The 26,973-nt window shown below is 45.3% G+C and overlaps 3 protein-coding genes across 4 annotated transcripts; all 3 read right to left on the bottom strand.

Moving 5' to 3' along the window:
• Window positions 1-20: 20 nt before the first annotated feature.
• Window positions 21-9,670, bottom strand: si:ch211-163l21.11 (inositol 1,4,5-triphosphate receptor associated 2). Its single transcript, XM_061259043.1, has 16 exons — window positions 9,599-9,670; window positions 9,212-9,267; window positions 8,711-8,772; window positions 8,154-8,212; window positions 7,746-7,818; window positions 6,081-6,153; window positions 5,615-5,642; window positions 5,110-5,250; window positions 4,441-4,572; window positions 3,760-3,907; window positions 3,390-3,433; window positions 3,038-3,085; window positions 2,251-2,345; window positions 1,525-1,659; window positions 515-649; window positions 21-428 (listed from the first exon to the last, which is right to left on the bottom strand). Exons 2-16 carry the CDS (start codon window positions 9,241-9,243, stop codon window positions 284-286), a joined length of 1,350 nt encoding a protein of 449 aa, XP_061115027.1. The 5' UTR covers window positions 9,244-9,267; window positions 9,599-9,670; the 3' UTR covers window positions 21-283.
• A 4,783-nt stretch (window positions 9,671-14,453) lies between these two features.
• Window positions 14,454-17,940, bottom strand: rpl10a (ribosomal protein L10a). Its single transcript, XM_061257405.1, has 6 exons — window positions 17,855-17,940; window positions 16,938-17,009; window positions 16,421-16,501; window positions 15,863-16,011; window positions 15,105-15,277; window positions 14,454-14,661 (listed from the first exon to the last, which is right to left on the bottom strand). Exons 1-6 carry the CDS (start codon window positions 17,857-17,859, stop codon window positions 14,491-14,493), a joined length of 651 nt encoding a protein of 216 aa, XP_061113389.1. The 5' UTR covers window positions 17,860-17,940; the 3' UTR covers window positions 14,454-14,490.
• An 889-nt stretch (window positions 17,941-18,829) lies between these two features.
• On the bottom strand, window positions 18,830-26,692 carry fance (FA complementation group E). Of its 2 annotated transcripts, none has more exons than XM_061258160.1 (10): window positions 25,878-26,692; window positions 24,884-25,478; window positions 24,453-24,491; window positions 24,146-24,202; window positions 23,208-23,351; window positions 23,007-23,130; window positions 22,053-22,128; window positions 21,574-21,640; window positions 21,060-21,185; window positions 18,830-19,252 (listed from the first exon to the last, which is right to left on the bottom strand). In XM_061258160.1, exons 1-10 carry the CDS (start codon window positions 26,078-26,080, stop codon window positions 19,148-19,150), a joined length of 1,536 nt encoding a protein of 511 aa, XP_061114144.1. In that variant the 5' UTR covers window positions 26,081-26,692; the 3' UTR covers window positions 18,830-19,147. The 2 variants fall into 2 exon arrangements, with proteins under 2 accessions (XP_061114144.1, XP_061114143.1); XM_061258159.1 differs by having other exon boundaries at window positions 24,884-25,481; window positions 25,878-26,686.
• Between the last annotated feature and the right edge of the window lie 281 nt (window positions 26,693-26,973).

Here is a 26,973-nt window from a genome sequence, read left to right as displayed (position 1 = left end):
CATTAACATCCTATATTTAAATGACCTTGGTTTACCAATATACAATTACCAATATATGATTGTATATAATGTAATTTATATGAATAAATATTGAGAGAACAGTCCAGTTTTATTTCAACAGGCACAGCTAAGGTGGACAACGAATATATTATTTTTTGGTTTGACATAAAAATAATATCAGTTACATCAATAGGTGACTGAGATGATGTACTTTGACAGATTACATGGATGTCAGTATGTGTTCGATCAATGGTGTCCAGCCTAGAGCAGATGAATGTCATATTCAGAAGAGAAGGCCTCTCATACACCATACAACAATCGCCAGGAGAATCATGAAGGAAATGGTCACGACATAAAGCCAGAAGAGAATCAGGTGGCACTGAGACAGCCAGGGAGGCAGGGGGCGCTGTGCAGACACGAGGGTGCACCTGTGGACATACAGAGAGGTGGTCACAGAGAGGCGTAGTGTGGGGGGGTGGTTGTTGTTAGGAGAAAAAATATGTGAGTATCGTACAAGTTATCAGCACAGGCATCGCAGCTATTGGGCTCCTGATCACCCGGTGGCTCCGCCTCTTTCTCCGCCTCCTCCGCGTTTGAGTCCTCCCGCTCTCTGTTCTGTCCCCGCCTCTGCCGCACGGGATCCTGGGGACTTAAAACATGAGAAAGTACAGATTATTGTTCTCTCACTCACTCTCACTCACTCTCACTCACTCTCACTCACTCTCACTCACTCTCACTCACTCTCACTCACTCTCACTCACTCTCACACATGTAAGGTGTACACATTACTTTGAGATAATTTGCATCATCTGTATAACACATTCTGACTGTCAAATTTAAGTGTGGCAGAGTTAATTGCTTTTATTTTGAGTCAGCACTACCTATAGAGGTATAAGGTGTGGGTCAGCATTCCCTATAGAGGTATAAGGTATGAGTCAGCATTACCTATAGACAGTGCTTGAAGTGGAAAAAAATAAGTGCCAGTACTCCTTATTCACGTGTTGGAAAGTGTATCAGCCGATATCAGCAAACCCTTGCCGGTTCCCGTTTGAAGCAACGAGGATTCCGATCAGTGATCAGAGCACAGTGTGAGTGTGCCGGTACTCCGCAGAGTGAAATGTAGAACTTCCGGTACTGCGTACCGGTGAGTACCGGCCCACTTCAAGCACTGCCTATAGAGGTATAAGGTATGAGTCAGCAGTACCTATAGAGGTATAAAGTATGAGTCAGCATTACCTATAGAGGTATAAGGTATGAGTCAGCAGTACCTGTAGAGGTATAAGGTATGAGTCAGCAGTACCTATGGAGGTATAAGGTATGAGTCAGCACTACCTATGGAGGTATAAGGTATGAGTCAGCATTACCTATAGAGGTATAAGGTATGAGTCAGCACTACCTATGGAGGTATAAGGTATGAGTCAGCATTACCTATAGAGGTATAAGGTATGAGTCAGCATTCCCTATAGAGGTATAAGGTATGAGTCAGCACTACCTATAGAGGTATAAGGTATGAGTCAGCATTACCTATGGAGGTATAAGGGGTCTCCTCTCTCTTCTGGGCTGGGTGTGGGATGTATTGCTTGACAAATGGGGGACATCTCAATTGGTGTCTGGAGGGGACCACTGCTTGATAGGTCCTCTTTCGTGGATACATGTTGCCTAAAGGGGGAGAAGAGAGAAAGGGAGAAAGAGGGAGGAGGAGAGGGAGGGAGGGAGAGGAAGAGATATGGTGGATTGCAGCCAACTTTGTGTAACCATCCTGTTGTTGCATAAATTTGAATGTACTTTAAGTTACTCTGGATAATGGTGTTTGCTAAATTTGTATTATTGGACAGTGCTGTGCTTATTAATCATTCATTTTATATTATTTTAAGTGATTCTCTTTATGTAAAGTGGACTGTTTGACCTGTTTATAATTGTTAGTCAATAAAGCTGTTGAACAAAATGAATGCTGATCTAAATTTGATCAAAGCTAGAATTAAAATAGTTTCCACTGCAGCAGGCAACAATAAAGGTTTTGCTTGAATATTTATTGGTGTAATTTGCTTTTTGATTCCTAACTTGTGCATGTTGAGGGTAGTGTGTGCAGTGTATGGTCAGGGTAGTGTGTGTTCAGCACAGTCTGTGTTCATTGTGTGATGTATGTTCAGGGTAGTCTATGTTTATTGTGTGTTATATGTGTGTTCAGGGTAGTGTGTGTGATGTGTGTGTTCAGGGTAGTGTGTGTTGTGTGTGTGTTCTGCCAGGTACCATCCATCCAGGGCTCCTCTCTCCAGGGGAAGCTGGCTGGGGGCTGCTGTCATGGACTTGATATCGTCCAGCATCCTCAACTCTGTCCCCTGGACCTGGAGGAAAAGGTGGTACATGTACCTTTATTTTCTAAAGTGTTCTGTATTTTGTATGTGCTTGAGTGTATCTTTTTGTGTGTGTAGGGGGGTAGGAGATAATACATTTTTTAAAATTGTGACCTGTGTGTTCTAGCAGAGCAGGTCTACACTCAGTGAGCACTTTACTAGGTATTTATTAGACTTCTACTGCTGCAGCCTATCCACTTAGAGCTATGATCCATTGTGTGTTCAGAGATGCTCTTCTGCATACCACTGTTGTAATGTGTGGTTACTTGCATTACTGTCACCTTCCGGTCAGCTTTGACTAGTCTGGCCATTCTCCTCTGACCTCTCTCATTAACAAGGCTCCAGAGACTAGTGTGCGTGAAAATCCCAGAAGATCAGCAGTTTCTGAGATACTCAAACCACCCTCTCTGCCACCAACAATCATTCCATGGTCAAAGTCACTTAGATCAATTTTCTTACGCATTCTGATGGTTGATATGAACATTAACTGAAGCTCCTGACCCGTATCTACATGATTGTATGCATTGCACTGCTGCCACAAAATTGGCTGATTAGATAATCGCATGAATAGGTATATAGGTAATAAAGTCAAAATGTTCCGAATAAAGTGCTCGGTGAGTGTATTTCTGTTAAATGTGGTTGTGTTGTGTGTTAATAACGCATGGTCATTTGGTCAGCGGTACCTTGGGCTGTTTGGAAATCACGGCTATGCTGATTCGACGCCGAGACACCTACCCAGAGAAAGAAATGGCTGAAGTTAAAGGATTTATTCATTAATTATTGTGGTAAAATACAATACATCAACACAATATGTAGACTATAGTTTTAAGTAGTTTCTAAATGAATCAATAAATATGGATCTGTCTCATTGAGGTAAAGTTTGGATGATATTCGTAGAGGGTGTGGAAAGAAAACATCCAGGAAACCGGTAACAAATCTCTGCATATTATCCTGTTTTGTTCATCGCTGTGCTGTGTGATTGTAAGGACTGAATTGCACCACATTTTGCTGTAAATGAGAACAGTGTGTTCTTACCTGCTGAGCTGTTTTAGAGCGCTTCTGTCTCATTTCACTCTCATCTGTAATTAAATGTGCCATTAATTCACAGGCAGCACACTTGCATACAGCTGACATCAGATTAATGTCTATATTCCACAGATCACTTATTTTTATCAAGACAAAAATGGCAGCATTTGTTTTGAACATTTGCAGTAAGGTCTTAGAGGGGGAGGACTGACCTAGGATCAGGTTCACTGTCCGTATCAAACCCTTATCCATTATGAGGCAAAAGCAAAATCAAACCAATCAGCCCTCCAAGGCAAGAGACACTATGAGTGAAGGCGCTGGTTGAGTATTTATTTTCTGTGTTATAGCAGTGAGTCCCCCTGACCACAGGGGGCAGTACCTCTGGGATCGCTTAGTTGCCGGCTGCGACTGCTCCTCTGCAGCTGCTTCCTGGTCTCCTCCAGCTCAGCCCTGTCCCGAATGTGCTGCCATTTCAGGTTCTCCACGTGGGCCACCATCAGCTCCACCGCCCGGCTCACACGAGCCTCCTGGAGCCAGCAGTTACACATAATACTGACTGCCATTCACAAGCAGTACAGAAACAAACTCAGACATTTACAGACAGTACAGAAACAAACTCAGCCATTGACTGCACAAAGACATAATGTTACATTTCAGAAAAAATAACTATTATTAGAAAACATAAAGGAGCAATGCCTTCCCAATAAATACATGTCACTAATAACTTCAGTGCTCTTCATTATACATTTACACACGGTAGGGTTGATGTAAAAACTCTATGGGTTGTGGGTGATGCGTCTCCTCCTGTGTTAGACTGCGCTGTACCTGGTGCACAGCGCCCAGCAGCTGGGCTGTGTTAGACTGCGCTGTACCTGGTGCACAGCGCCCAGCAGCTGGGCTGTGTTAGACTGCGCTGTACCTGGTGCACAGCGCCCAGCAGCTGGGCTGTGTTAGACTGCGCTGTACCTGGTGCACAGCGCCCAGCAGCTGGCCTGTGTTAGACTGCGCTGTACCTGGTGCACAGCGCCCAGCAGCTGGCCTGTGTTAGACTGCGCTGTACCTGGTGCACAGCGCCCAGCAGCTCGGCTGTGTTGGCGATGCGTTCCACCGTCCCGCCCAGGATACTCAGACACAGCTCCAGCCTCTGCAGCATCTTACTGCGCTTGCTGTCCAAGCACAGCGCCTTCAGGGACTGACACACACACACACACACGCACACGCACACACAGACACACACATGCACGCACGCAAAAGCATACACACAAACACGCATACACACATACACACACATGGTTTTAAAACAGCTGGTTGCCGGTTGACCAGTTCAGTCCAGCTCCCAGCTCGACATGGTTTACCTGATTGACCGGCTGACCAGCTCCCAGTTTGACATGGCTCAACCAGCTCAAGCATGTTTTGAAACAGCTGGTAGCTGGTTGACCAGCTCATACCCAGCTAGACCAACTTTATGACCAGGTTAGCTAAGCTAACAATGGTCAAGCTGGCATAGCTGGATTTTACGGCGGGCCAGACAATGACAAAAACAGACCATAGGGCCGTGCTATAAATTAAACAGTACGGGATAATTTCTTTATTCTTCTCATAGCTCCAGTAGTTTACCTTAAATTAACTGACATTGTGGTTAAATTGTTGTTGGACCTACACCTTTTCAACATGTAAAGCCTTTCCACCTTGCTTCTCTCCCTCCCTCCCCCATCCTCTCCCCCATTACCTGCAGGAGCTCCTTGCCCCTCTCCAGCTCCAGATGAACATTCTCCTCGGCCAGGTTCCGGGCGTGCTCCTCCGCCAGGAGTCTCTTCTTCAGGGTGTACTGGTCACAGCGGAAAGCCAGGGCCAGCTGAGAGAAGGCCCCCTGCAGGAAAGCAGGGGGTAGAGCGAGAGCCAATCACCTCAAGCAGAGTAACAGCAAGATCCATTCAGCCCAGGAAAGGCAAGAATGAGAGCCAATCAGCACGGGCGGGAGGTAGGGCGAGAGCCAATCATCACAAACAGAGTAACAGCAAGAGCCAATCAGTACAAGCAGGGTAACTGCACAAGCCAATCAGTACAAGCAGGGTAACTGCACAAGCCAATCAGTACAAGCAGGGTAACTGTACGAGCCAATCAGTACAAGCAGGGTAGGAAATAATCATCACATGCTGCATACAGCAATGGCCATTGATCGTGATGCAGGAAGTAAATGACAAGACTCTCATTAATCCAGAGAACAGCCTAACCTCCACCTCATCCTCCGTCATCTCTGCACTGTGAGGGAAAGAGAGAGAGAGAGAGAGAGAGAGAGAGAGAGAGAGAGAGAGAGAGAGAGAGAGAGAGAGAAGGAAGGTGGAAAGACCATCAAAATGTATACTGTATCTTGAAAAGGCAGAGGAACAATAACAAATTTAACCACAATGTTATTTCATTTAGGGTTTTCCCTTTTAAAATCTTGTTTATGATTATATTTTGTAGTTAATGATCATTTCTGTTCATCACTTTGGGCTTTTAGTTTCTATTGCAACAGTAGAGGTGAGACCCATCCAGCTATGACCAGCTTGAAATTACCAGCTGTTTCAAAACATAGCTTGAGCTGGTCAAACCATGTTGAGTATGGAGCTGGTCTGAACTGGTCAACTCGCTACCAGCTGTTTCTAAACATAACTTGAGCTGTTTTTTTCAGCAGGGAAGTGATCTGTTCTCATATACCTGTTGAGTCCCAGCCTCTCCAGGATAGAGAGCTCATCCCAGGAGGCCCCAAGCAGGTCCTCCTGGCCCAACTCTGGGAAACAGAACATCGATCAGAACACAAGGCATCAAACCAGAACACATCGATCAGGAACACAAGGCATCAAACCAGAACATATCGATCAGGAACACAAGGCATCAAACCAGAACACATCGATCAGGAACACAAGGCATCAAATCAGAACACATCGATCAGGAACACAAGGCATCCAACCAGAACACATCGATCAGGAACACAAGGCATCAAACCAGAACGCATCGATCAGGAACACAAGGCATCAAACCAGAACACATTGATCAGGAACACAAGGCATCAAACCAGGACATATTACATTACATTAATGGCATTTGGCAGATGCTTTTATCGTACAGAGTTGATTAGACTCTTGATTAGTTGATTAGTACAGTTGATTAGACTAAGCAGGAGACAATCGGCCCCTGGAGCAATGCAGGGTTAAGGGTCTTGCTCAAGGGCCCTACAACTGTATGTATCTTATTGTGGCTACACCAGGATTAGAACCGCCGACCTTGCCTGTCCCAGTCCTTTACCTTAACCACTACGCTACAGGCCGCGAAGCATCAAATCAGAACATGTAGATTATGACCAAAATGTCAGGGATCAGAACAATAAGACCCAGTAGCGAGACCACAGAACTCAGTTATGTGGTCTTTATTAACTTGATGGCAGAGCATACAAGTGAAGGTCAATAGCCAGCAAACAGAATCAGCAGAGAGGTCAGGCTGGTCGGTACATTGTTTAGTACACCAGAGAACAGAGATAACAAGGATAATCCAAAACAAAGTCACAGGCAAAGGGTCGATAACACACGGGCAAGCCAAACAAAAATAGAATACAGAAACGAAAGTCGATAAGCCAAAATGGGTCAATAAACTACGGGTCAAAACAAGACAGAAGGATAAAGCAAGAGGCTGAAGTGTAAGACAAAACGGGTCGTAACAGAAATCAATCAGAAATAAACCCTGGAGAGTATGTCGGGACACATAACAATCTGGAAAGGAACTACACAAACAGAGGGATTTTATACACAGGTAACGAGAGGGAAATGACAACCAGGTGTGGGAAACGATCAGGAAGTGAGAGACAGGTGAAACAAATGACAGGGAATGAATGAGCTGACAGACAGACTACGGTGTGCAAAGAGGGTAACAATAAATGGAAACGCTAAGCACTCACTAGAAACTAGACAATGAAAAACACAGAACCTAGACTGCACTGCACAGAACCACAGACACACAAAGCATCAAACTACAAACAAACTCAATCATGACCACCAACCATAAAACCAGAACACATCGATCATGACCACGAAGAATCAAACCAGAACAATTTTTGAAGTAGTGCTGAAGACAGCAAAAACACACGAGCTACAAACAAGTTTCTCATGATTTAAGCTCGAGCTTAAATGATTTAATATGAGTGCAGCCAACCATCTACTGTAATACAGTCATCCAAATACATCAAAAGGCTGATCAGACTATGCATGGAGAGGGAAACCAGCACAGCAGCCGTGGTTATGGTTTAGTAGCGCTGAGGGTGGAGTGCTGGCTCTGTGCTGCTGCAGTGCAGCGGTTAGGGAACCAGGCTTCCTGTCTGAGAGTCTGTACCTTGCTCGCTGTCTTCTTCACTGTCCTCCATCTGGCCTAAGCTCTCGCTGGGCTTCAAACTCTCTGCAGAGGGCTGGAAGACAGGCTAACATATCACATACGCACAGGAGCATACACTCGTAATCCTAGAGACATATTGAATGTGATGCTTATGCGTATGCACAGCGAGACCTGCGCTGCTAGAAGCAGCTATGTACACCTACTCAGAGATTACAATGGCCATTTATAAAACAGGCCTTTTAGCTCAAACTGGAGCTCTTACATAGAGACATCTGTATAAAACTTTTATTCAAGATTAAGATGATTGCCATTGACGAATAGGCACAATCGTTCATAGACTTCAATGCCTATATACTATATGAGATGGCGTGGTGAGGTTCTGATGAAGAACGGGAGGATGTGCCTCACCTGGGTACTCGTGGCACCCCTGGGTGGCTCCTGGACTGGACTGGGGCTCCAGCGACGCCCTGACAAACACCAGACAATGACCAGGGCACAGGGTGATGTGATGATGGCATGAGAGGGGGCTACGCTAGCAGCAATGCACACCACTGACCGTGGTCTGACCGCGGTCTGGCTCTTGGACCTGCTCGAGGTGTCTATAACATGCTAGACATTTCAGTGGCCCAGCTGACAGCCCTGTTCATTGCATTCTTTGTGTCTCACTGTCCAGGCTGCTGGCAGAACAGAATGTCTGCAGGAGCTATGCAGGTTCTGTCCCAGGCCTGATGCAGAAATCCCATCCTTGCTAAAATTATTGCTAAAATTACTTTGCTGTTCGTCATTTTGTGACGGGCTAATGCAGATGTATAAACTTATAAACCGGGGTGATTTGCTACACGCTAGACTGGATGGGTAGCAAAAAATTTAGCCAAAATGTCTTTTGGTCTGAAAAGGGTGAAATATTAGCAGGCATTGTGAGGAGAATTAGACAGCAAATACAACATTTGATTCATGCCACGTACCTCTCCCAGTATTGAGATAGTATGCCTCATGAACTGGTGCGGACTGGTTCAGTCCCTCTTCACTGTAAGACAAATTGGTCACACTTCTTAACATGAGTTAATTGATGTACAATACATTCATTATGCATTTTTTTCAATAATGAAGGAGTTTGTTAACTCCTGACTAATGTATAAGTTTTATTAACATTTATACATAGCAAACCACAAGATAAATGTATAAACTGAAATAATTAGTGAACCTTCAAAAAATACATTAACTGTATTTGTTACAAAATGGCTGCTATCCTGAAGCAGTACAAACACCCACAGACAGTACGATAATTACTTGAATATATGGAGCATTTATATAAGATTTATATGTTATACTGAATAGAATCTAGCTGCCCATTAAACTATGACTTGTCAGTTTTCGGGTTGTTTGTTAATAGGGAAAGGACCATGGCCTTCCTGTATTTTTCATCATTTTCATGATGTGATAAAACTCTGAAGGTTTGTTTTTACTCAGGTTGGATGGTCGTTGGGGTCGTTCTCATCCCGCCATGTTCATTGCTGTCACCCTGGAAACAGAAGGGTTTGTGAGTCACATTTGACGGCGTTCATATGCACACTCAATCCCTGTTGTACTGGGAGATGACTGAGAGTTTGAGACAGGCCAGTGCCCTGCTCAGTTTGACATATTTAGATCCAGTCAGAATTTATTACTGCATTGCTGATGGAAACTGTCACTTAACTTTCACACACACACACACTCACACACACACACAGACACACACTCACATACACACACTCACACTCACACACACACACACACACACACACACACACTCACACACACATTTCCCCCCTTGCCTCCCAAGGCTGGTGTTAGCACTCCAGGGGTCTTATTACCTGTGAGGAGGAAGGAGCTGTGCATTCTGGGATCCCCGGGTCATGGGAGGATAGACAGGGAAGGGAGGAGAGGGATCGAGAACGCTGGAGGACTACACAGGAACGCGACGAAGGGAAGGTCATATTAAACTCTGGGTCTACACAGAGAGAGAGAGAGAGAGAGAGAGAGAGAGAGAGGGAGAGAGGGAGAGGGGAGTGACTGAGGGAGGGAGCAACAGGAAGGTGGAGGGAGGGGTTTCAGTGCTGCTACTGTACAGAAGAGGAGACAGAGTGTGGTGTCCGTGTTACTGCTGGAGTGCCTGGCTTTACATATTGACAATATTTCTTTCCAATCTTTTTTTCATGAATGTCATGCCCAATACATATTTAAAAAGAGGGGAACAGGTTTGTGTTGGAAAATATGAATAACTATTGTATTTTTTTGAGGAGAAGACCCAATCATTCAAAAGGCAGAGAGAGAACCCAGATCTGGGAAAGATTTTATACATTTATTAAATACATTTATTATCTATTTATGAAAAAAATAATTATTCAAATCAGTATTCATTCTTATTTAACATGGTTGACTGTTTACAGTAAACAGTTATGTATTTTAAATATGTATTTTTCTGAGGTCTGCTGGAGATTATGAAAATAGGAAGCTGTCAGTGCTTCTGATGATCATCCGACTAAAATGGACACTATAAACGCACTGAAAATACACCCAGATAATGAATTGTGCAAATACAGTATATCTATTTTTATGTTATCAACTGTAATACTGAATGATGCCAATGCAAGCATAATGTTTTGATAGATAAATCTCAAATGTAGTATCCCTCGTTTGGTCAAACAGCTGGTAAACTCCCCAGCAGCAAGCTCTACTGACCATCCCACATCACCCAGAAACAGCTCAGTCCATTTTAAATGGTAAAAGGTAAACTGCGCTCACCATCACTGACCAGGCACACAGAAATAACCTCCCGGGTAGCTCTCTGAGGTCCACTGGGCTCAACAGGGCCACACAGGCGGAACACAGCAGAACTACACGCTGAAGAACTACGCCCTGCTGCAGTGTGGGTAACGTAGTGTGTCTGCACCCTGCCACTCACTCTGACTGCTGGTCTAACAGCTGCTCATTCTCCCACCAAGAGCCACATCTCTCCCTGCACACACACGCACACACACACACATACACACACTCCCTCTCCCTACACACACACGCACATACACACACATACACACACTCCCTCTCTCTACACACGCGCACACATATGCACACATACACACACTCCCTTCTCACATGCTTACTCTCCTCATGCACACACTCCCTACACACACACACACACACACACACACACTCACATACACACACTCCCTACATACATGCCTGAACACACACCGTTCTCCCTACACACACGCACACACACACTCTCATCATATACAGCATATGCACACACTCACACTCACTGTCCCTACATACATGCACACACACACTCACTCTCTCTACACACATGCAGACACACACACACTCACTCTCTCTACACACATGCAGACACACACACACTCACTCTCTCTACACACATGCAGACACACACACACTCACTCTCCCTACACACTTGCACTCACAATCTCACTGTCCCAACACACAGAACACACACACGCACACACACACTCTCACTTTCCCAATACACATTGTCTTCAGTGAAACAAGTAGATTTTTGCGTTCGCTGAATTAAAATGAATCCAGTTGAGTACCCTGCTGTACAAGCCCTTATAGAGGATAGTGTGTTCAATGTCATAGGGTCGCTGGATGTGAACAGGTGAGGAGAATTCAGGCAAAAAATTATTTCAAAGGCTGAACAGCAATTTGCATTTTGTTTATATATATATATATATATATATATATATATATATATATATATATATATATAAACAAAATGCAAATTGCTGTTCAGCCTTTGAAATATATATATATATAAACTTTTTTTTAAAGTTTGAATGGGGGAGATTCATTCACACAAGAAAGTACTGAGAAGCCAAACATTAAATAATGTCGGAGTGAAGCAATGATTTCAACAGGTCCTTAAGAAAACATTATAACACATTTGGAGATGCGAGAATGAGTTGATGCACCTGACAGAAGCCCCAGATTGGTAAACATGGCACCCGCCTTGATGACCACGACCACGACCACATTCCACCTCCACCATGACCACAAGGGACACCACAACAATGATGACTTCTGCCACGATGACCACCTCCACTGACGAACCAAGCACCATCAACAGTCAAACACCTGAGGACGTGCTATTCATCCTGCTTGAGCTAGGTAAACACAACCACCCCCGTAACAAACAGGACGCAGATGAACTAGAACTCAGACTGCTGCGTGTGTACGTATGGAGCATAAATCAAGCGCTATAAGCACGTCCTACCTTTTGATCCGCCATGGCCGCCCCTGCCTTCACCTCTACAGTACTGCTGTAAAGAAGCAGCTAATCCTATTAGAGACACGAGCAGCCCAGGAGCTATAACCAGCTCAGCAGAGACCACACCCCTGAACCCCCACCTGAAGGTAGGGCGGGGGCGGCAGGGGATCTGGGGGGGGCGGCTGCTGATTGAGACAGATTGAGAAGTCGAACTTGGACTCCCATTTGGAATGAGTGTGAAGGAAAGCACATTTTGGGATGGGTTGCTGGAGGTGGCCTTGGTTATGCACAATATGTACAATGTAATGGACAATTGTCTTTAATAATGTGTCAGTGTTGCATGGCATTTGTCCCCAATAAAAATAAAGAAATAAACAGACCGGCAGATAGATATCCTTCGGTTTCACTGAGGACTGATGCGCATTCTTAAATCCTCTGCCAAACAGACACAGGAAACATATATTGTTTGTATTTATTTAGCTGCAGGTAAGTTGCTCTTTGATAGTTTCATACACAACCTTAGGCATAATTCTGTTTGTTGTCACCTAAACCACATAAAATGATTGGGAAAAGCCCTCCGGTGATTGACAGACCGCAGACCATCTTTCAACAACATAAAAATAACATTTTATTCCAAATGAGCTGCAAGGTACATCTTTCATTTTCTTTGGAAAACACCTGTTTTTACAACCTTGGGTTAACATTCTAAATTATGCAGTTCGTTGTCTATCCCCCCTGGCAGGGCACCTGTTAGGTTTGTTGTTGCACGTCACAAATTTAGTGAGGAAACGCAATGTGTTAAAGGGTCATCAAACCTGGCCTTACACTTCATACTCTTGGCGGAGGGAGGAAGGGAAAACAATTGCTCCTGATCCATTCATATTACGGAAGCAAACCCCACTTGGCCTGGCCTCCATATTTCATCCTGCCATTTTGGGATTCCCCCCTTAAACAAGGGAAAGGAATGTCAGGAAGAGAGCGTTGTAATTCGGAAGCGAACCCAGTCCGGGAGACTTGTGTTGACGGTGTGGTGTGAGTTCAGCCAAATGTCAGCAGCTTCACGGTCGGCTTGATCATACATTTATAGATAAATGAGAATTGAACAATCTTTTCTGATGTAATTTACTATAATATGACATTAACTCAGTGATTACTGTACTATGAGTACAAAATGTATGCTAGTATAAGAGGACCACAGTACCAATTAGTGGTCATGATATCCGCATGTCCATATCCATACACAACACACCACTAGATTAGCATGATATCGGCATGTCCATATCCATACACAACACACCACTAGATTAGCATGATATTGGCATGTCCATATCCATACACAACACACCACTAGATTAGCATGATATCGGCATGTCCATATCCATACACAATACACCACTAGATTAGCATGATATCGGCATGTTCATATCCATACACAACACACCACTAGATTAGCATGAAATCCGCATGTCCATATCCATACACAACACACCACTAGATTAGCATGATAACCGCATGTCCATATCCATACACAACACACCACCAGATTAGCATGATATCCACATGTCCATATCCATACACAATACACCACCAGATTAGAGGGAACAAGATGTCGCATGAACATCGTTTTCACAGGGCTGCCCAGGTTCAATGAAAAGCAGCAATTTGAATGTTTACATCTCTCTCCGCATTTACCTTTCCTTAACCCAATCGTTTTTAGGCATGGCAGTGGAAGATATGACCAAAGAACCCAGGAAGACACTGCCCAACTCAAAGCAACAGAGGACATATCTAAGGGCATGAGGAGTCATGGCAGCCTTGGCTCTGGCAAGCCATAAGATCTCTCTCCCTCTCCTCTCCCCCCCACTGCTTTGCCAGGGAAAATCTTGTGATGCAGATTCAATTTTGAGATGATCAAGTTATAAACCCCAAAGTAATTTTACATTCCCTTAAAAAAGGTTTTTACATTAATATTTTGTTATATTGGTTTTAGTCAAAGCAAAACACTAATAAAAAAAAATAAAATAAAAAAAAGTATTTAAATACAAATTTAACTGGCAGCAGTACACGTTTCAACAGTGAAAAAGCAAACTGATAAGAGACCTAAAGATTCTCATAATAGCATCTTTCCATTTATCACACCAACATGTAATTAGCATTCAGATTGACTGTTGTGCATGAAGCAGTTGCGCCAAGTCATTGAGAGAAGGGTTTGGACATTTGTTTTTGCAAAAACAATGGACTGCTTTGAATTGGGTTAATGGTTTTGACTGAAAAAATTGCAGTTTCAGGAAATGTATGCAAGCAATGGAGAAGCTAACATCGACTTAACACTCGGAACACATTTCAGTGCAGGAGGTTTATCGCTATAGAGACGGGCCAGACAAGACTGAGCAGTAGTGAACACAACAAAATTCATGTAAAATAAAAACTCAAGAGCAGCGATGGCAGTTTTTCAGTTTTATTGTAAGAATGACAGAGGCTCTAGTAGAGGCGCTGGGGCTTCCCCATGGTGCTCTTGATGTAGAGCGCACGCACGTTCTGCCAGTTCTTCTTCAGCAGGGACACCAGGAAGTTGACGGCCAGGTGGATGTTGTAGACCAGCTCCTCCTCGGTCATCTTCACGTGCCCCACGGCCACCGCCAGACACAGCACCTGCACGGGGTCACAGGAGGGGGTCAGGGCCACACACCCACCACGTCCCACTCAACATCACTGCCAACACGCCAGCGACAACCGCTGGCAGTCAACACCCTTACTATCAAGACCAAGTGCCAGGTCATACACAGCTGCGTTTGTAGACTAGACGTTCATATCCAACATTCCATGTAAGATTTAAAGACCTTTCACAAGCTACAGAATAAATAAAGATCCAAAAACAATTGCCCCCAAACCTTAGACTTCAGCCAAATGGATATGCATGGAATTATACATTGGCAAAGAATTATTGTCAATGGATTCATTTAACCTTCAGCTGTTCACTAGTAAATACAATAGACACCAATGCATTAAGTCATGCCACCAAGTCTACGAAACCGCCCTTTGGTATTATCCCAAGCACGCATAACACAGATGAGCGGAGCCTCCAGAGCACGTGCCTTCTTCATCTGGAACTTGATGGTGGACTTGACCTCGTCCACCTTGGTGTTGAGGTTCTCGTTGTGGGTGAGCAGGGAGGGGAATTTGCCGGCCTTGTTCAGCCCGGGGCCCAGGATACGGGGGATCTGCTTGATCAGGGACTCTGAGGCCAGGAAGGCATCGTACTTCTTGGCTGCGGGACGAATGGAAGAGTTAGAGAGGCCTTTGCAGACTGCTTTTTCCGCCCTTTTTAAAACGCTCAGTGACTAGATCAGGGGTGCACAACTCCGGTCCTGGGGGGCTGGTCCGCAAGCTGGTTTTTGTTTCAACCAATTTATTTTTTATTTTTTTCTGTCAGCTCTAAAAAATAGTTGGTTCACACCTGTACTTGAGCAGAGCAAAATCTTTAGGATACCCTTGCAGTCTGCAGCTGGTGCATACAAATGTCTGATCAAGACATTATGTAGTCAATTTAAAAAAATAAGAGCAGAAGTTGGCACAAAATCCTGAAGCGGATCGGCCTTCTATGCACCCTGGATGAGATTCACCACCATCTTCAAACAGCAAGCGTCCCTTAAGCCACTCCTGCATCGGCGCTTACTCAAATATGACCGAGGACTGGAGCCATTCAACCTCTCCATTAGTAACAGCAGTACACACGAAACCCAATCTCAAATACCGTCAGCCTTCAGCATGAACGGCATGACACTGGCCAAACCGACCAGGCCCATGTGCATCGTGTGTGGAGCCGCGTGGGGGAACCGCGCGGGGGACTCACCCAGCTTCTTCACCAGCTTCTTGTTCTTGTTGAGCTTCTTGAGGGCCTCGATGTCCATGTGGGGCAGATCTGCAGCCTTGGCTTCGTCACAGTGCTGCTGGTCTCCCAGCACGCACACGGAGAACTTGGGCCTGGGGGTGGTCTTCAGCCTGGAGGAGGGAAGGGGGGGGTCCGTTAGACACAAGGGGCGAGGAAGGAGGCCAAGCTCCACCCGCCCCTTCCAGGCGACGGACACTTCTTACCCACGCCTCGGCTGGCTTCTCCTGTTCACTCCACCAGCAACACCATTTCAGTGAAAATGGCCGGCTCGGGGGCACAGGCCGAAGCCTGGCGCCCTTCACCTCCCCTCATGTTTTAAGACCCAGGGTAGGGGTCCGTCCGCCACCCTGCCCCACTGGAAGGGGAGGGTCAGTCGGACTACCCAAAACGCTTCAGCGCTGGCCGGTCACAAAGCCCCACCCTGCGTGCGCTGCTCATGGGTAAAGGCTAGGGTGACATCGCAGGGCAGGGCCAGGACCAGACAGGCTGAAGGCTGGGTGAGACGGGAAAGGGCCGAACCTGACGGTGCCTGAGAAACGCTTGTCCTTCTGGGGGTCGTAGTTCTTCAGGCTGATCTGGAGCTCCACCGTTTCCAAGAATCTAAGTGGGAGAGGGAAAGACCAGACTTAACTTCACAGTCGAGTCCCAAACAGACTGCTGAGCCAGGAGAGCAGTGGTTGGATGTGTACTGATCACTGGCCACCCCCATCAACCCAGACTGGGACTGCTGCAGCCATGGCTTAAACGACCCACGCCCATTCCCTTACAGCAGTGCTCACAGTTTCTGCAATGCAGCCTGAGTGCTCTCAGAACGGTTTGAGATCATGCATACAAGAATGCACACAATGAGGCAAAAGCTAGTCAAGAGACCGACTACTCACTAAGTTTATTTTCCACACCCACAGTAATACCATAATTGATGTGGCTGAGCACTAACACTAAATATATCAGAACAGCCATCTCTCCTAGTCATGCAGAACAGACACACCGCTGATTGCTATACACAGAGGAGTTAAAACGGAGGAATTGAACTTACTTGCGTGGCTTGGTCTGGGAGCCAGCCTGTACCTCACGCACAGCCTCATACAGCGTGTCTCTTGAAACCTTGCTGTAAAAAAATAAAGAGGAAGATATGTCAGTAAAGATAACTACCAGTTAAAACCATAACCTCCTACACCACCAGTTCACACAGAAAATGTTACTAAACACCTGAGATCATTTACATTAGCCAACTTTCAAAAAGTTGACATGCACAATTCATTTTGTAGCGAGTAACATATGAATGGCATAGTTGACCAAGAGAAAGCCGATGAAAAACAAACAAAAACCCCCTAAATTAACAGCGAGAACATTTTCAAATGTTGATTATGCCAGGAGCTGTCGAGCTATTCGGTCATCTTAACCCAAGCAGCGTCACGGTAACCCCGACCATGACTTCAGAATCAATGACAGCTTCGTGTCAACCTAATGCTGACATGTTAATTCAAAATACACGAATTGGCAAAATCAGCCAAGTTCAGCCATTCGTTGCAGACCAGAAAAACGGTGCTCAGTGCGTAAACGTCGGCCGGCACCATTCAAATCTGCGCGACATTACGTTACACTTCGCACAGCAGCTACAGTACAAATTATTAGTAACTTCGTAAAATAACGCCCAGAAAATGTTCAAAATAGTTAAAAAATAGTGTAACATGGCGTATCGAATTTTAGATCTCAATTGTAAAACAGGATGCAAGTAGATTAAATTAACCAGACGACCCGCAAAGTAGAGGCCGTCAGCCGGCACTTTGCTAGCATAGCTAGCGTTAGCGAACAATATTCTCGAAAATAGCATTGTAATTTTGCTTCGACGAAAGCAAATACCACTTAAAAGAAACTTCCACAAAGCAAACAATCTGAATAAATGTCTAAAATGAGACGGGAAAACATAATTTTAGCAAGAAAAAGTCTTACCTCATGTTGCCTAACTATCTCACGCCACACGGACCTAGAAAAGAGAAAGACGCGACGGAAGTTGGCCTCTAAATATAGGCGCTTGTGACGTTAAAATGGTTCTCCGCGGCAGCCATATTGGTAGTGGCACGCTGATTTAGTCCCTGGTGGAATATTCACTCAGTGACTTCTGCTGTTGTAGCCCATTCACTTCAAGGTCTGACATGTTGTGTGCTCTTTTGCAAACCACTGTTGTGTGGTTATTTGATTGCCTTCCTGTCAGCTTAAAATAGTCTAGCCATTCTCCTCTGACCTCTCTTCTTAACAAGGCATTTTTGCTCACAGAACTGCTTCTCACTGGATGCATTTTTGCTTTTCGCACCATTCTCTGTAAACTCTAGAGACTGTTGTGTGTGGAAATCCCAGGAGATCAGCCGTTTCTGAGATACTCAAACCACCCTGTCCAGCAGTCATTCAATCCCAGTCAAAGTCACTTGGCTTCACATTTCTTCACCATTCTGATGTTTGGTCTGTACAACAACAGAACCTCACGACCAAATCTGAAACGCTTTTATGCATTCAGCTGCTGCCACATGATTGGCTGATTAGATATTTGCAAGCACAGGTTGGTACACATCTACCTATGAGTGGTCACCGATTGTATAGGTGCATTACAAGGTTGCTGCTTAAGATTTAACTCAACGAGATCAGGAAACCCTTTGCTTAAGTTGGTCAGCAAAGTAGAGTGTAAGGTCAGCAAAACTATAGATTGGGCCAGTTTTACCAACACAGATTGAATTTAGTCTAGCACAAGGCTTTTTGAATCATTATTCTACATACACAATAGAATTTAGTCCAGGACTAAGGACTAATCCGAGTCGATAAAACCATCCCATTATGTTGTGATAGTTTGCATTAAAATTTAAATTACAATTCCCATTTGAAACTTTTCGTCTTGATTTTCATAGAAAAATAAATTTGCACTGTGGTCTGCTGTGGAATTTGTGGTTATTTATTTTGCTGTCAAATAGTTCAAATACATTTCCATTGACTGGAAAAGAAAGCACCTTCAACGTAAAAACAACATCACATATTAAGAAGATTCACTTAACAAAAACTCAAATATTTGCAATACAAACAATGCTTCTCATTCTTCAGTGCAGACAATATAACAGGGAGGCACAGCTCAAAAGATCTGCCAAAAGTGCCCTCAGTGAACTCTAAGAATGCACTGCAGTCTTTAGGCCTGTTAGGACAGGCCGGTCCTCTTCAGTTCTCCCAGAATGCACTGCAGCACAACAAGTCTTTGGGCTGTTAAGATGGGCTGATTCTTTTCAAGGCAGCTTGAAGGGACTTCTTCAGAAAGGTCTGGTTCTGGTCCAGGCAGCAGGCCAGGGAATGCTTGTGTGCCGTATTCACCTGCAGGTACACACAGAAAGCACACCATTTCAACTCATGCTCACACAAACGGGCAGAGAGAAAACCACTTGAACTGCTGTTCTCTCACACTCACTCACTCACACACGCGCACACTGTAACACACATACACAGACACTGTAACACAACAGGGAAGCACAGACAGGAGTAGGAGGAAGACAGTGGGCCTCATTTCTGAATGAAAATTGACCGAAAATCCTCTGGCTGGAAATGCATTTGCCCAAATAATGTGGGATTTATCAAAGTTTTCGGATTTCATTTTCTTTGTAGGAGCCAAACTTCACGAGTGGTCTCAGCTGTTCATATTGTGTGTGCAAATGAAAGTAAAGCATGTTTTGCGCTTTTATTATTCTATTAATGAATATTTTATTTTGATTTAGAGTGGCAAAAATCATTTCGCATTTTTAAAGACTGAGGCTCATAAACAATAAACAATAACGGCGTTTACACTTGCATGGTAGAAGTAGCTGGCATGTGGCTGTTGCACTTCATTAGTTTCTGAGTTTTGTTTTTTGCTTCTCGTTTAATGTCTGAGGTTGACGGGAACTGTTTTCCACAGTAGGAAGGTGGTAATTTGGTCATTACAATATGACGTGAACGCAGCATTAGGCTTTGTTGCTATTGCTGACCTCTCTTTACAATATATTTACTGCTTTATTAGAAGATCTGAAGCATGGCCACATACTTTGTTTGAGGCTTGTGACACCTCCTTCAAGCACAGGGAAAACGTATAGGCTATTGCTGTCACCCTGTGGTGGGATTCCAGACAGCACCGTCTCTCCTATAATTTGCCACAGTATACTTTCCTCCTCTCAGTGAAGCCTGGAAGGCAGCAGCTGGTAGACATGGTAAACTAATCGCGACGGTTCAGCAAACTAGCTAGCTCAGTAACATAGATACATACAGATACATTTCATAAAAATACATTACAGGATAGCTGCCTGCGGAGTAATACTACGTAAACATATTCTGTGGCGGAGCTGAAACTGCTGCCTTGCAGGCTTCACTGAGGAAGGAAGGAAAGTGCCACCCTTTTTGCCTCTCGTTTCATGTCAAACCATTTTCTTTTTACCTGTTGCAGAGATAAACTTGAGAGAGTTTACAACAGCTAGGCTATATATTGCCAGGCTTTAGTCTTCCCCAGCTCTGACAATTCACTGCTTACACTACGGAATAAATTATGTTTGGCATCAATATCCGCTTCAGAGAATCTTTTTTTCTTTTTCTGACTATCTCTTTTAATAGCCACATTTCATACCAGACTGTGGGGCCCATCCGTGCACTGGAAAAGTGCCTGAACAGGATGGACCATCCACAAAACCATGTTTTACATTTGTCTGCATACCCCTGCCCTAGGTACTTCTCCACTTGGTTGTGAGATGTCTACAAGACCAACATGTCTTTTACATTATGACTGTCACTTGAGCTCAATATTTACATTTATTTTTGTGATCAGTAAACATAATAATAATAATATGTTACTTAGCTGATGCTTTTATCCAAATCGATTTACAGTTGATTGGACTATGCAGGGTAATGTGGGGTTAAGGGCCTTGCTCAATGGCCCAACAGCTGTGCAAATCTTATCATGGCTACACCGGGGCTTGAAGCACCAACCTTCTGGGTCCCAGTCATGTACCTTAGCTACTAAGCTACCGGCTGCTACAGGCTGCCCCACCATCCTCCGAACATCCATCAGTGTCACCATTTTAATGAATGAAATCCATGCCAGAACGATACTTTGTCAGGTAAATGGAGTGAAAACAGAGGGAAAGGAGGAGGGGCATACATGGCTGTGGTACTTGGTGAGCACGGTCAACACCATTTTTGCAAACTTCATTGAGGTGGCGAACGGAGGTGCCTGCTGGCTCAGCCGGGCGGTGAAGAGAGAGAATGTGGCCTCACTGAGCTCCAGCTGCAAGAGGAGACAGACCCATCGGTGCGTCAGTGAGCTCCACATACAGAGCATAATCTCTTCACGCTGAAGCGGCTCAAAACCGGTTCAGACTGGCTGCAGTGAAGCCCGCCGTCACCAGCTTCAAACCAGCGGGCCTTCACTCTACAGCCCCAAGATGCATCTGAGCAGACCTGGGACAAATACGTAATTGGTTTGGATTCAAACACTTTCCAGAACTTGTCTGGTGTACTGGAACCCATGAAATGCTCTCGTCTTCTGGTCCTCTTGGTTGGCTCAGTTGCACCAGGCAAGCTCAGTCAGGCACAGGAAAGTATTTCAATCCAAAACAATTACGCATTTCAACCGGGGCTGACCATGAGTGTGCGGGTGCACAGATGAGCCTCACCTGACAGTCCAGCAGAGTGTGGAGGACAGACAACACACCCTCACCCCACGGCACCGCCAACACCTGTCTGGGAAAACAGACGGTAATTCCATTTCAAGCATCCCCACCAGCAGAGTGAATATAAATAAACTTGGGCATACAAACCAGTGAACAACATTGAACGTCTATCTCTGTATTTATGCAGCAGCAAGCCATGGAATATTCAACACATCAGAAAACAGGAAGTTACTAAATAATTCAGGCAGACAGGAAGAGTATCGGGGAGTCATTACTCTTTTGAACCAGAATAATTTACAATACAGTAATTCCATAGCTCAGTGTTACTGGTAGGGGAACAAAGCAACTCAGTTGGGCAAACCCCTGCAGCTCAAACCACCACAAAGCCATAGAGAACATGGAGTTTAGAGCAGGGGCACTCTAAACCAAAGAACAGTTCCCAACTCGTAAACAGAGTGCAAACACAGCAGGTGTACACTTACTCGAACACCAGGATCTGATAATGGGGTTCCAGACAGTCCTCGATCAGCCTACAGAGCAGCTCAGCTTGTGCACTGCCTGGAGCCAATCACAGAGCAGTAAAACATGGCAGAGCCAATCACATTGCAGTAAAACATGGCAGTCAATCACCCTGCACTTCAGTCAATCACACCACAGTAAAGCATGGCAGAACCAATCACACAGCAGTCAAGCACACTGCAGTAAAACACAGCATTAAATATAGCAATGTTGGAGGCCAAGAACCAACACTGAGCCATAGTGCATTTGTAATGGACAGCAAACCTAATCCAAATAGCATCCATACCACCTTAGATGTACTCCCACATTCAATACATATCTGTAATAGTTATTTGAAAATTGAACATTTTAATTTTAATTTCTGTTTGTATGAGTCTAAAAAAAAGTTTCCTTTTCAGAGATTGTCATTTGATGAGGAGGTAGGTGGGTACGAAATGGTGCATGCACATGACTAGAGATGGCCATAATAATTGATAATAATTCAATTCAAAATGCAATTTTGCCAGTGCTGCTGCGACACCACCTAGAGTATCTGTTGCATGGGTGTCATGCATGATAAACTGGCAGCCACAGCAGACAAGTGACAGAAGAACATGACAAAGTCACACTGAACATGGACGATAAAACGCTGTGGTTCCCCAGCACTGTGTTTTCAACCGGTTTTGACCACGGGACTGACAGGAGGGTTGTGATCACAGACCCTCCTATGGACCTCAACAAACTCACTTGTGGTAACCAACACCAAGTTGTAAAAATTGAACCCTGACATATTCTATATGTGACTCTTGCTGGTGTCTGCTTTGCTCAAATCAGCACACAATCTATGACGAGAAAAAGTACAGACAGGAGGCCGTAGAGGATCTGCAGCACACAACCGACAGAGCTCAAGTCACGTCCAATGAAATTACAGAACTCACCCGTTTGCCCCGCCTCCAGGACCGGGCCAATGAGAGCAGAGCAGGTTGAGCGGGGGTACCGGCTGCAGAGTGAAGTCACTGCAGTAACCAGGCAACGTGAAGCAGGTTCTGACAGACCGTGAACCTGCAGAGAACAGTGAAGAGGTTCTGGCGGCGTTTCACCGGGAAACGTCACAGAGGGAAGTAGGGCGGGGAGCATACCTTTCCGCAGAAGAGGTTTCTGATTAGCGTAGCAGCCGTGCTAAAGCTGAGGTCTGGAGACAGGGCCAGTAATGAGGTGATGAACTGAGGAAGAGTCGGCTCTGGCACCTCTGACAGACAAAGAGCTTCGCATAAGAGCTCCACCTGTCAACCCAACAGGAAAAGCATTACATTACATGCCTTTCGCAGCAACGTACAATAAAGTGCAATGCCATAACCAGGGGCAAGTGCGCTGGTGTCTAAATAAATTCCCAGGGGGCCGCAGTGTCTGCAGGTTCTCGTGGTTTCCTTTCAATCAGCTGTCAATTAAGTCCTTGAGACCAAAGTGTGTGGATTCTCGACTTGTGCCGAGACAATAAAAAAAACCAGCAGACACTGCGGCGCTCCAGGACTGGAGTTAAACCTGCAGACACTATGGCCCTCCAGGACTGGAGTTAAACCAGCAGACACTGTGGCCCTCCAGGACTGGAGTTAAACCAGCAGACACTGTGGCCCTCCAGGACTGGAGTTAAACCAGCAGACACTGTGGCCCTCCAGGACTGGAGTTAAACCTGCAGACACTATGGCCCTCCAGGACTGGAGTTAAACCTGCAGACACTATGGCCCTCCAGGACTGGAGTTAAACCTGCAGACACTGTGGCCCTCCAGAACTGGAGTTAAACCTGCAGACACTGTGGCCCTCCAGGACTGGAGTTAAACCTGCAGACACTGTGGCCCTCCAGGACTGGAGTTAAACCAGCAGACACTGTGGCGCTCCAGGACTGGAGTTAAACCTGCAGACACTGTGGCCCTCCAGGACTGGTGTTAAACCATCTGCACCCTAGAGGGAAGTACAGTGTGCCCTACAGATCTGTTAAACATGCCTGCTAACAAGAAAACCTTGCCTAACTTTAATAACACACACATGCGCGCGCGTGTACACACACACACACACTCACCTGAGATGGGTCGCATTCATTCAGCACTTGGAGGACTGAAGAGGAGCCCTCATCCCACTGTAGAGTAAAATCAGTGTTAACGCCTACACTCTCAGAGTAACCAGGTCATTTTAAAGCCTGCCCACAGAAATCCATCCATCCATCCATTATCCTAACCCACTTATCCTGAACAGGGTCGCAGGGGGGCTGGAGCCTATCCCAGCATACATTGGGCGAAAGGCAGGAATACACCCTGGACCCACTGCGCCATCCATGCCGCCGCCCACAGAAATCATGAAAGTAAAATCTGTGACTTTGAGGAACTCACCTCCGTCTCCAACAGTTCCTTGATTCGAGGAATGGAAGCCTGTTTATGAAAATAAAATAAAAAATTTAACCAGCTTTAGCCTCCAAGGATCCATTTTTCACCCGCAAATTCTGTGAAAAGAAAACTAAACATCCTCTGGCCTATTGGAAAACCATACCATACCATGTAGACTCTCACTAACAGTATAGGACTGGAGCAGACCTGGGTCAAATACATAATTGTTTTGAATTCAAATACTTTTCTATGCTTTACTGAACTTGTCTGGTGTATTGGAACCAATGAAATACTCCTAAAAAGTGCAAACCCTGCCTTCTGGTCTTCTTGGTTGGCCAAACTGCACCAAGCAAGATCAATCGAGCACAGAAAAGTATTTGAATCCAACACAATTACGTATCTGACCCAGGTCTGGACTGGAGAGAGAGGACACTCACCTTTATGTTCTCGGATAGAACGCTACTCGCACCCGCAGGTGATAGCGGCTGTGGTGCCACGCCACCTTCCAAGGACACGGTCTCCATGGGAACAATCTCAAGGTCACCCGCCAGGTGCGAGCCTCCCTGCTGAAGTCCGTCAGTTTCTGAAGGCAGCGCCTCCTCACCAGCCCGGTCCAGCCTCCTCCTCTTGCTTTGGAGCGCCGCTGCCTCCCCCTCAATGTCAAACCCCGCGCTTTCGCTGGTCCTCTTCCTCTGAGACCCAGGGCCCGGAAGGGCCACGGCGGCCAGCCTGCTAGACCAGGAAACGCTCCCCCCGGGCCCCCCTCCTCCACAGGGCGCCAGTCTGGCACACAGCTCCCCCAGTCTGTCTCTGCCCTGTGGGGTGAGCAGAGGGTGCTTGCTGCAGGCCTGCGGGTGCAGGTCCCGGCCTAGCTGTCCAAGCAGTGCCGAAATCCATGGGTCGTGGCTGGGGTCCCGAGTGAGGCAGTCCAACAGGCGGACCAAGCCAGGTGTGGGGAGCATGGGGTGGACCAGGTGCAGGAAGGACAACAGATTGCGTTTGAAGGCAACGGGGAACAGACACACCAATGGCCTGCTGAATAAAACAAGTTAAACTTAAATGTCATTGCAATTGGGGGGGGGGGGAAGATGAAAAAGATTAAGCAGGCAAACAAGGAGTCCCAAATGCAATTAAAACGCAGGGGTACACAATATGTAAAAGTGACTTGGAATTTGTAGGTTATATCGTTGCGTTATTGAGTTTTCACATCCAAACACAGAAAAACGTAAATGCAGGGCAGTTCTTCATAAATCAAAATGACAAGACATCCTAAAAGAACTAATGTGCAATATCAAAATTCCATCAAGTTGCTTGATAAACAACATATTTATGACACAAACTCATTTTTGTCAAATGTCAGTGAGATAGAACCTCATCATTCGAAGGTCTCGATTTAATATGTGACGTACACTTCAACTGTTCAAAACTTACAGAGTTAAAGCTTCCCCGTCCAAACACGGTTCGTCTTGGCACAGGGTGTCCAGACAATCATGCATGAAGAGGTCCGGTTCACATCGTCGCAGACGGTAGAACACCCATAGCGCCCTGCGATCTGCTCTGCTACACGATAGCAGCGACCGCAGAAGCAGCCTGGAGCGTCCGTCAAACCGCTGCAAAAGAGCATCTGCATCCATTCCATTGCGTGAGTGATGCCTTCAAATCTTAACACCAAAATGAATTCATGAAGTGACAGCACACAAGGTGAGAGCCGTGATCGCTGACTAGCATCGCCAAATTTGCTTTACATGCGAACTTATTCGCGGAAACTAAAACGACCAACGATCAGATCCAAGCTAGCCAATGATCCCTCTTTCTATAATGTTCCATTCGGACTAAATGACAAGACGTTGGATACCGTCATTAATCATTTAGTAGCCCTAAATTATGAGCAAAAACGTGGTTGCTTCTAGCCAGCCAATCTGGCGAACGTCAAGACGGGAATTTATTCAAACTTTCCTTCGTGTATGCGGTAACATGTATTGAAATAATTTCGATCATTGACCATTTGCTTCAATTTATCGGTGCTGTCCTACTTTACTGGCTAGTAATATAGCGCCTCACGAAAGTGAATTCAAACCATTTGACAAAACCAAACTTCCGGCTTTCGTCTTCCAACCATAGAGTGCATCAAAGTTTGGTGCTTCCAACGGAAGTTTGGGTTTGAGCTCCAGCGCGCGCGCACTATGGCGCAGGCGCACACAATGAAATAACGGTGCAGTGCAGAGCTACTGTAGATTTGAAATTCTGAACCGCCACAGGATTAACCTACCGTAGCCTTTTGAACAGGTGCGGTCATGTGTACAGGTTGCAGGTTTGCATTCAGGAAGACATGGATTTCCCGTGACATGGTCCATTTCGTGAAACTTAAAGTATGACAGTCGAACACACCCTCAACGGCAAAATCCCCCATTATGAATAATGTGTTGGACAGAAAGACAACATTTAACAGCCAGCATCATTTGTAGATTCTTACAAATGCATCTAACCTGGAAGGATCACATTTTCAGTTTTACCCTTTCAGTTATAT

The sequence above is a fragment of the Conger conger genome, chromosome 10 (genome assembly GCF_963514075.1).
Source record: "Conger conger chromosome 10, fConCon1.1, whole genome shotgun sequence".
In the NCBI taxonomy this organism is placed as follows: domain Eukaryota; kingdom Metazoa; phylum Chordata; class Actinopteri; order Anguilliformes; family Congridae; genus Conger; species Conger conger.
Note: the sequence above shows the minus strand (reverse complement) of the source record. Positions and strands in the feature narration are given on the sequence as shown.

Bases quoted from the DNA above. Each gene is read 5' to 3' on its own strand.
- fance (XM_061258159.1), bottom strand. From the start codon at position 26,080: ATGGATGCAGATGCTCTTTTGCAGCGGTTTGACGGACGCTCCAGGCTG. The intron at 24,492-24,883 runs GTGAGTGTCCTC...TTTCATAAACAG, and splicing joins TTCTATCCGAGAACATAAAG to GCTTCCATTCCTCGAATCAA. The intron at 22,129-23,006 runs GTGAGTTCTGTA...GATTGGCTCCAG, and splicing joins CCTGGAGGCGGGGCAAACGG to GCAGTGCACAAGCTGAGCTG.
- si:ch211-163l21.11 (XM_061259043.1), bottom strand. From the start codon at position 9,243: ATGAGAACGACCCCAACGACCATCCAACCTGA. The intron at 5,643-6,080 runs GTATATGAGAAC...TTTCCCTCACAG, and splicing joins GAGAGGCTGGGACTCAACAG to TGCAGAGATGACGGAGGATG. The intron at 429-514 runs GTACGATACTCA...GTATGTCCACAG, and splicing joins GATGCCTGTGCTGATAACTT to GTGCACCCTCGTGTCTGCAC.
- rpl10a (XM_061257405.1), bottom strand. The intron at 16,502-16,937 runs GTAAGTTCAATT...TCTCCCACTTAG, and splicing joins TCCCAGACCAAGCCACGCAA to ATTCTTGGAAACGGTGGAGC. The intron at 14,662-15,104 runs GCACGTGCTCTG...GACCCCGTGCAG, and splicing joins TCAAGTTCCAGATGAAGAAG to GTGCTGTGTCTGGCGGTGGC.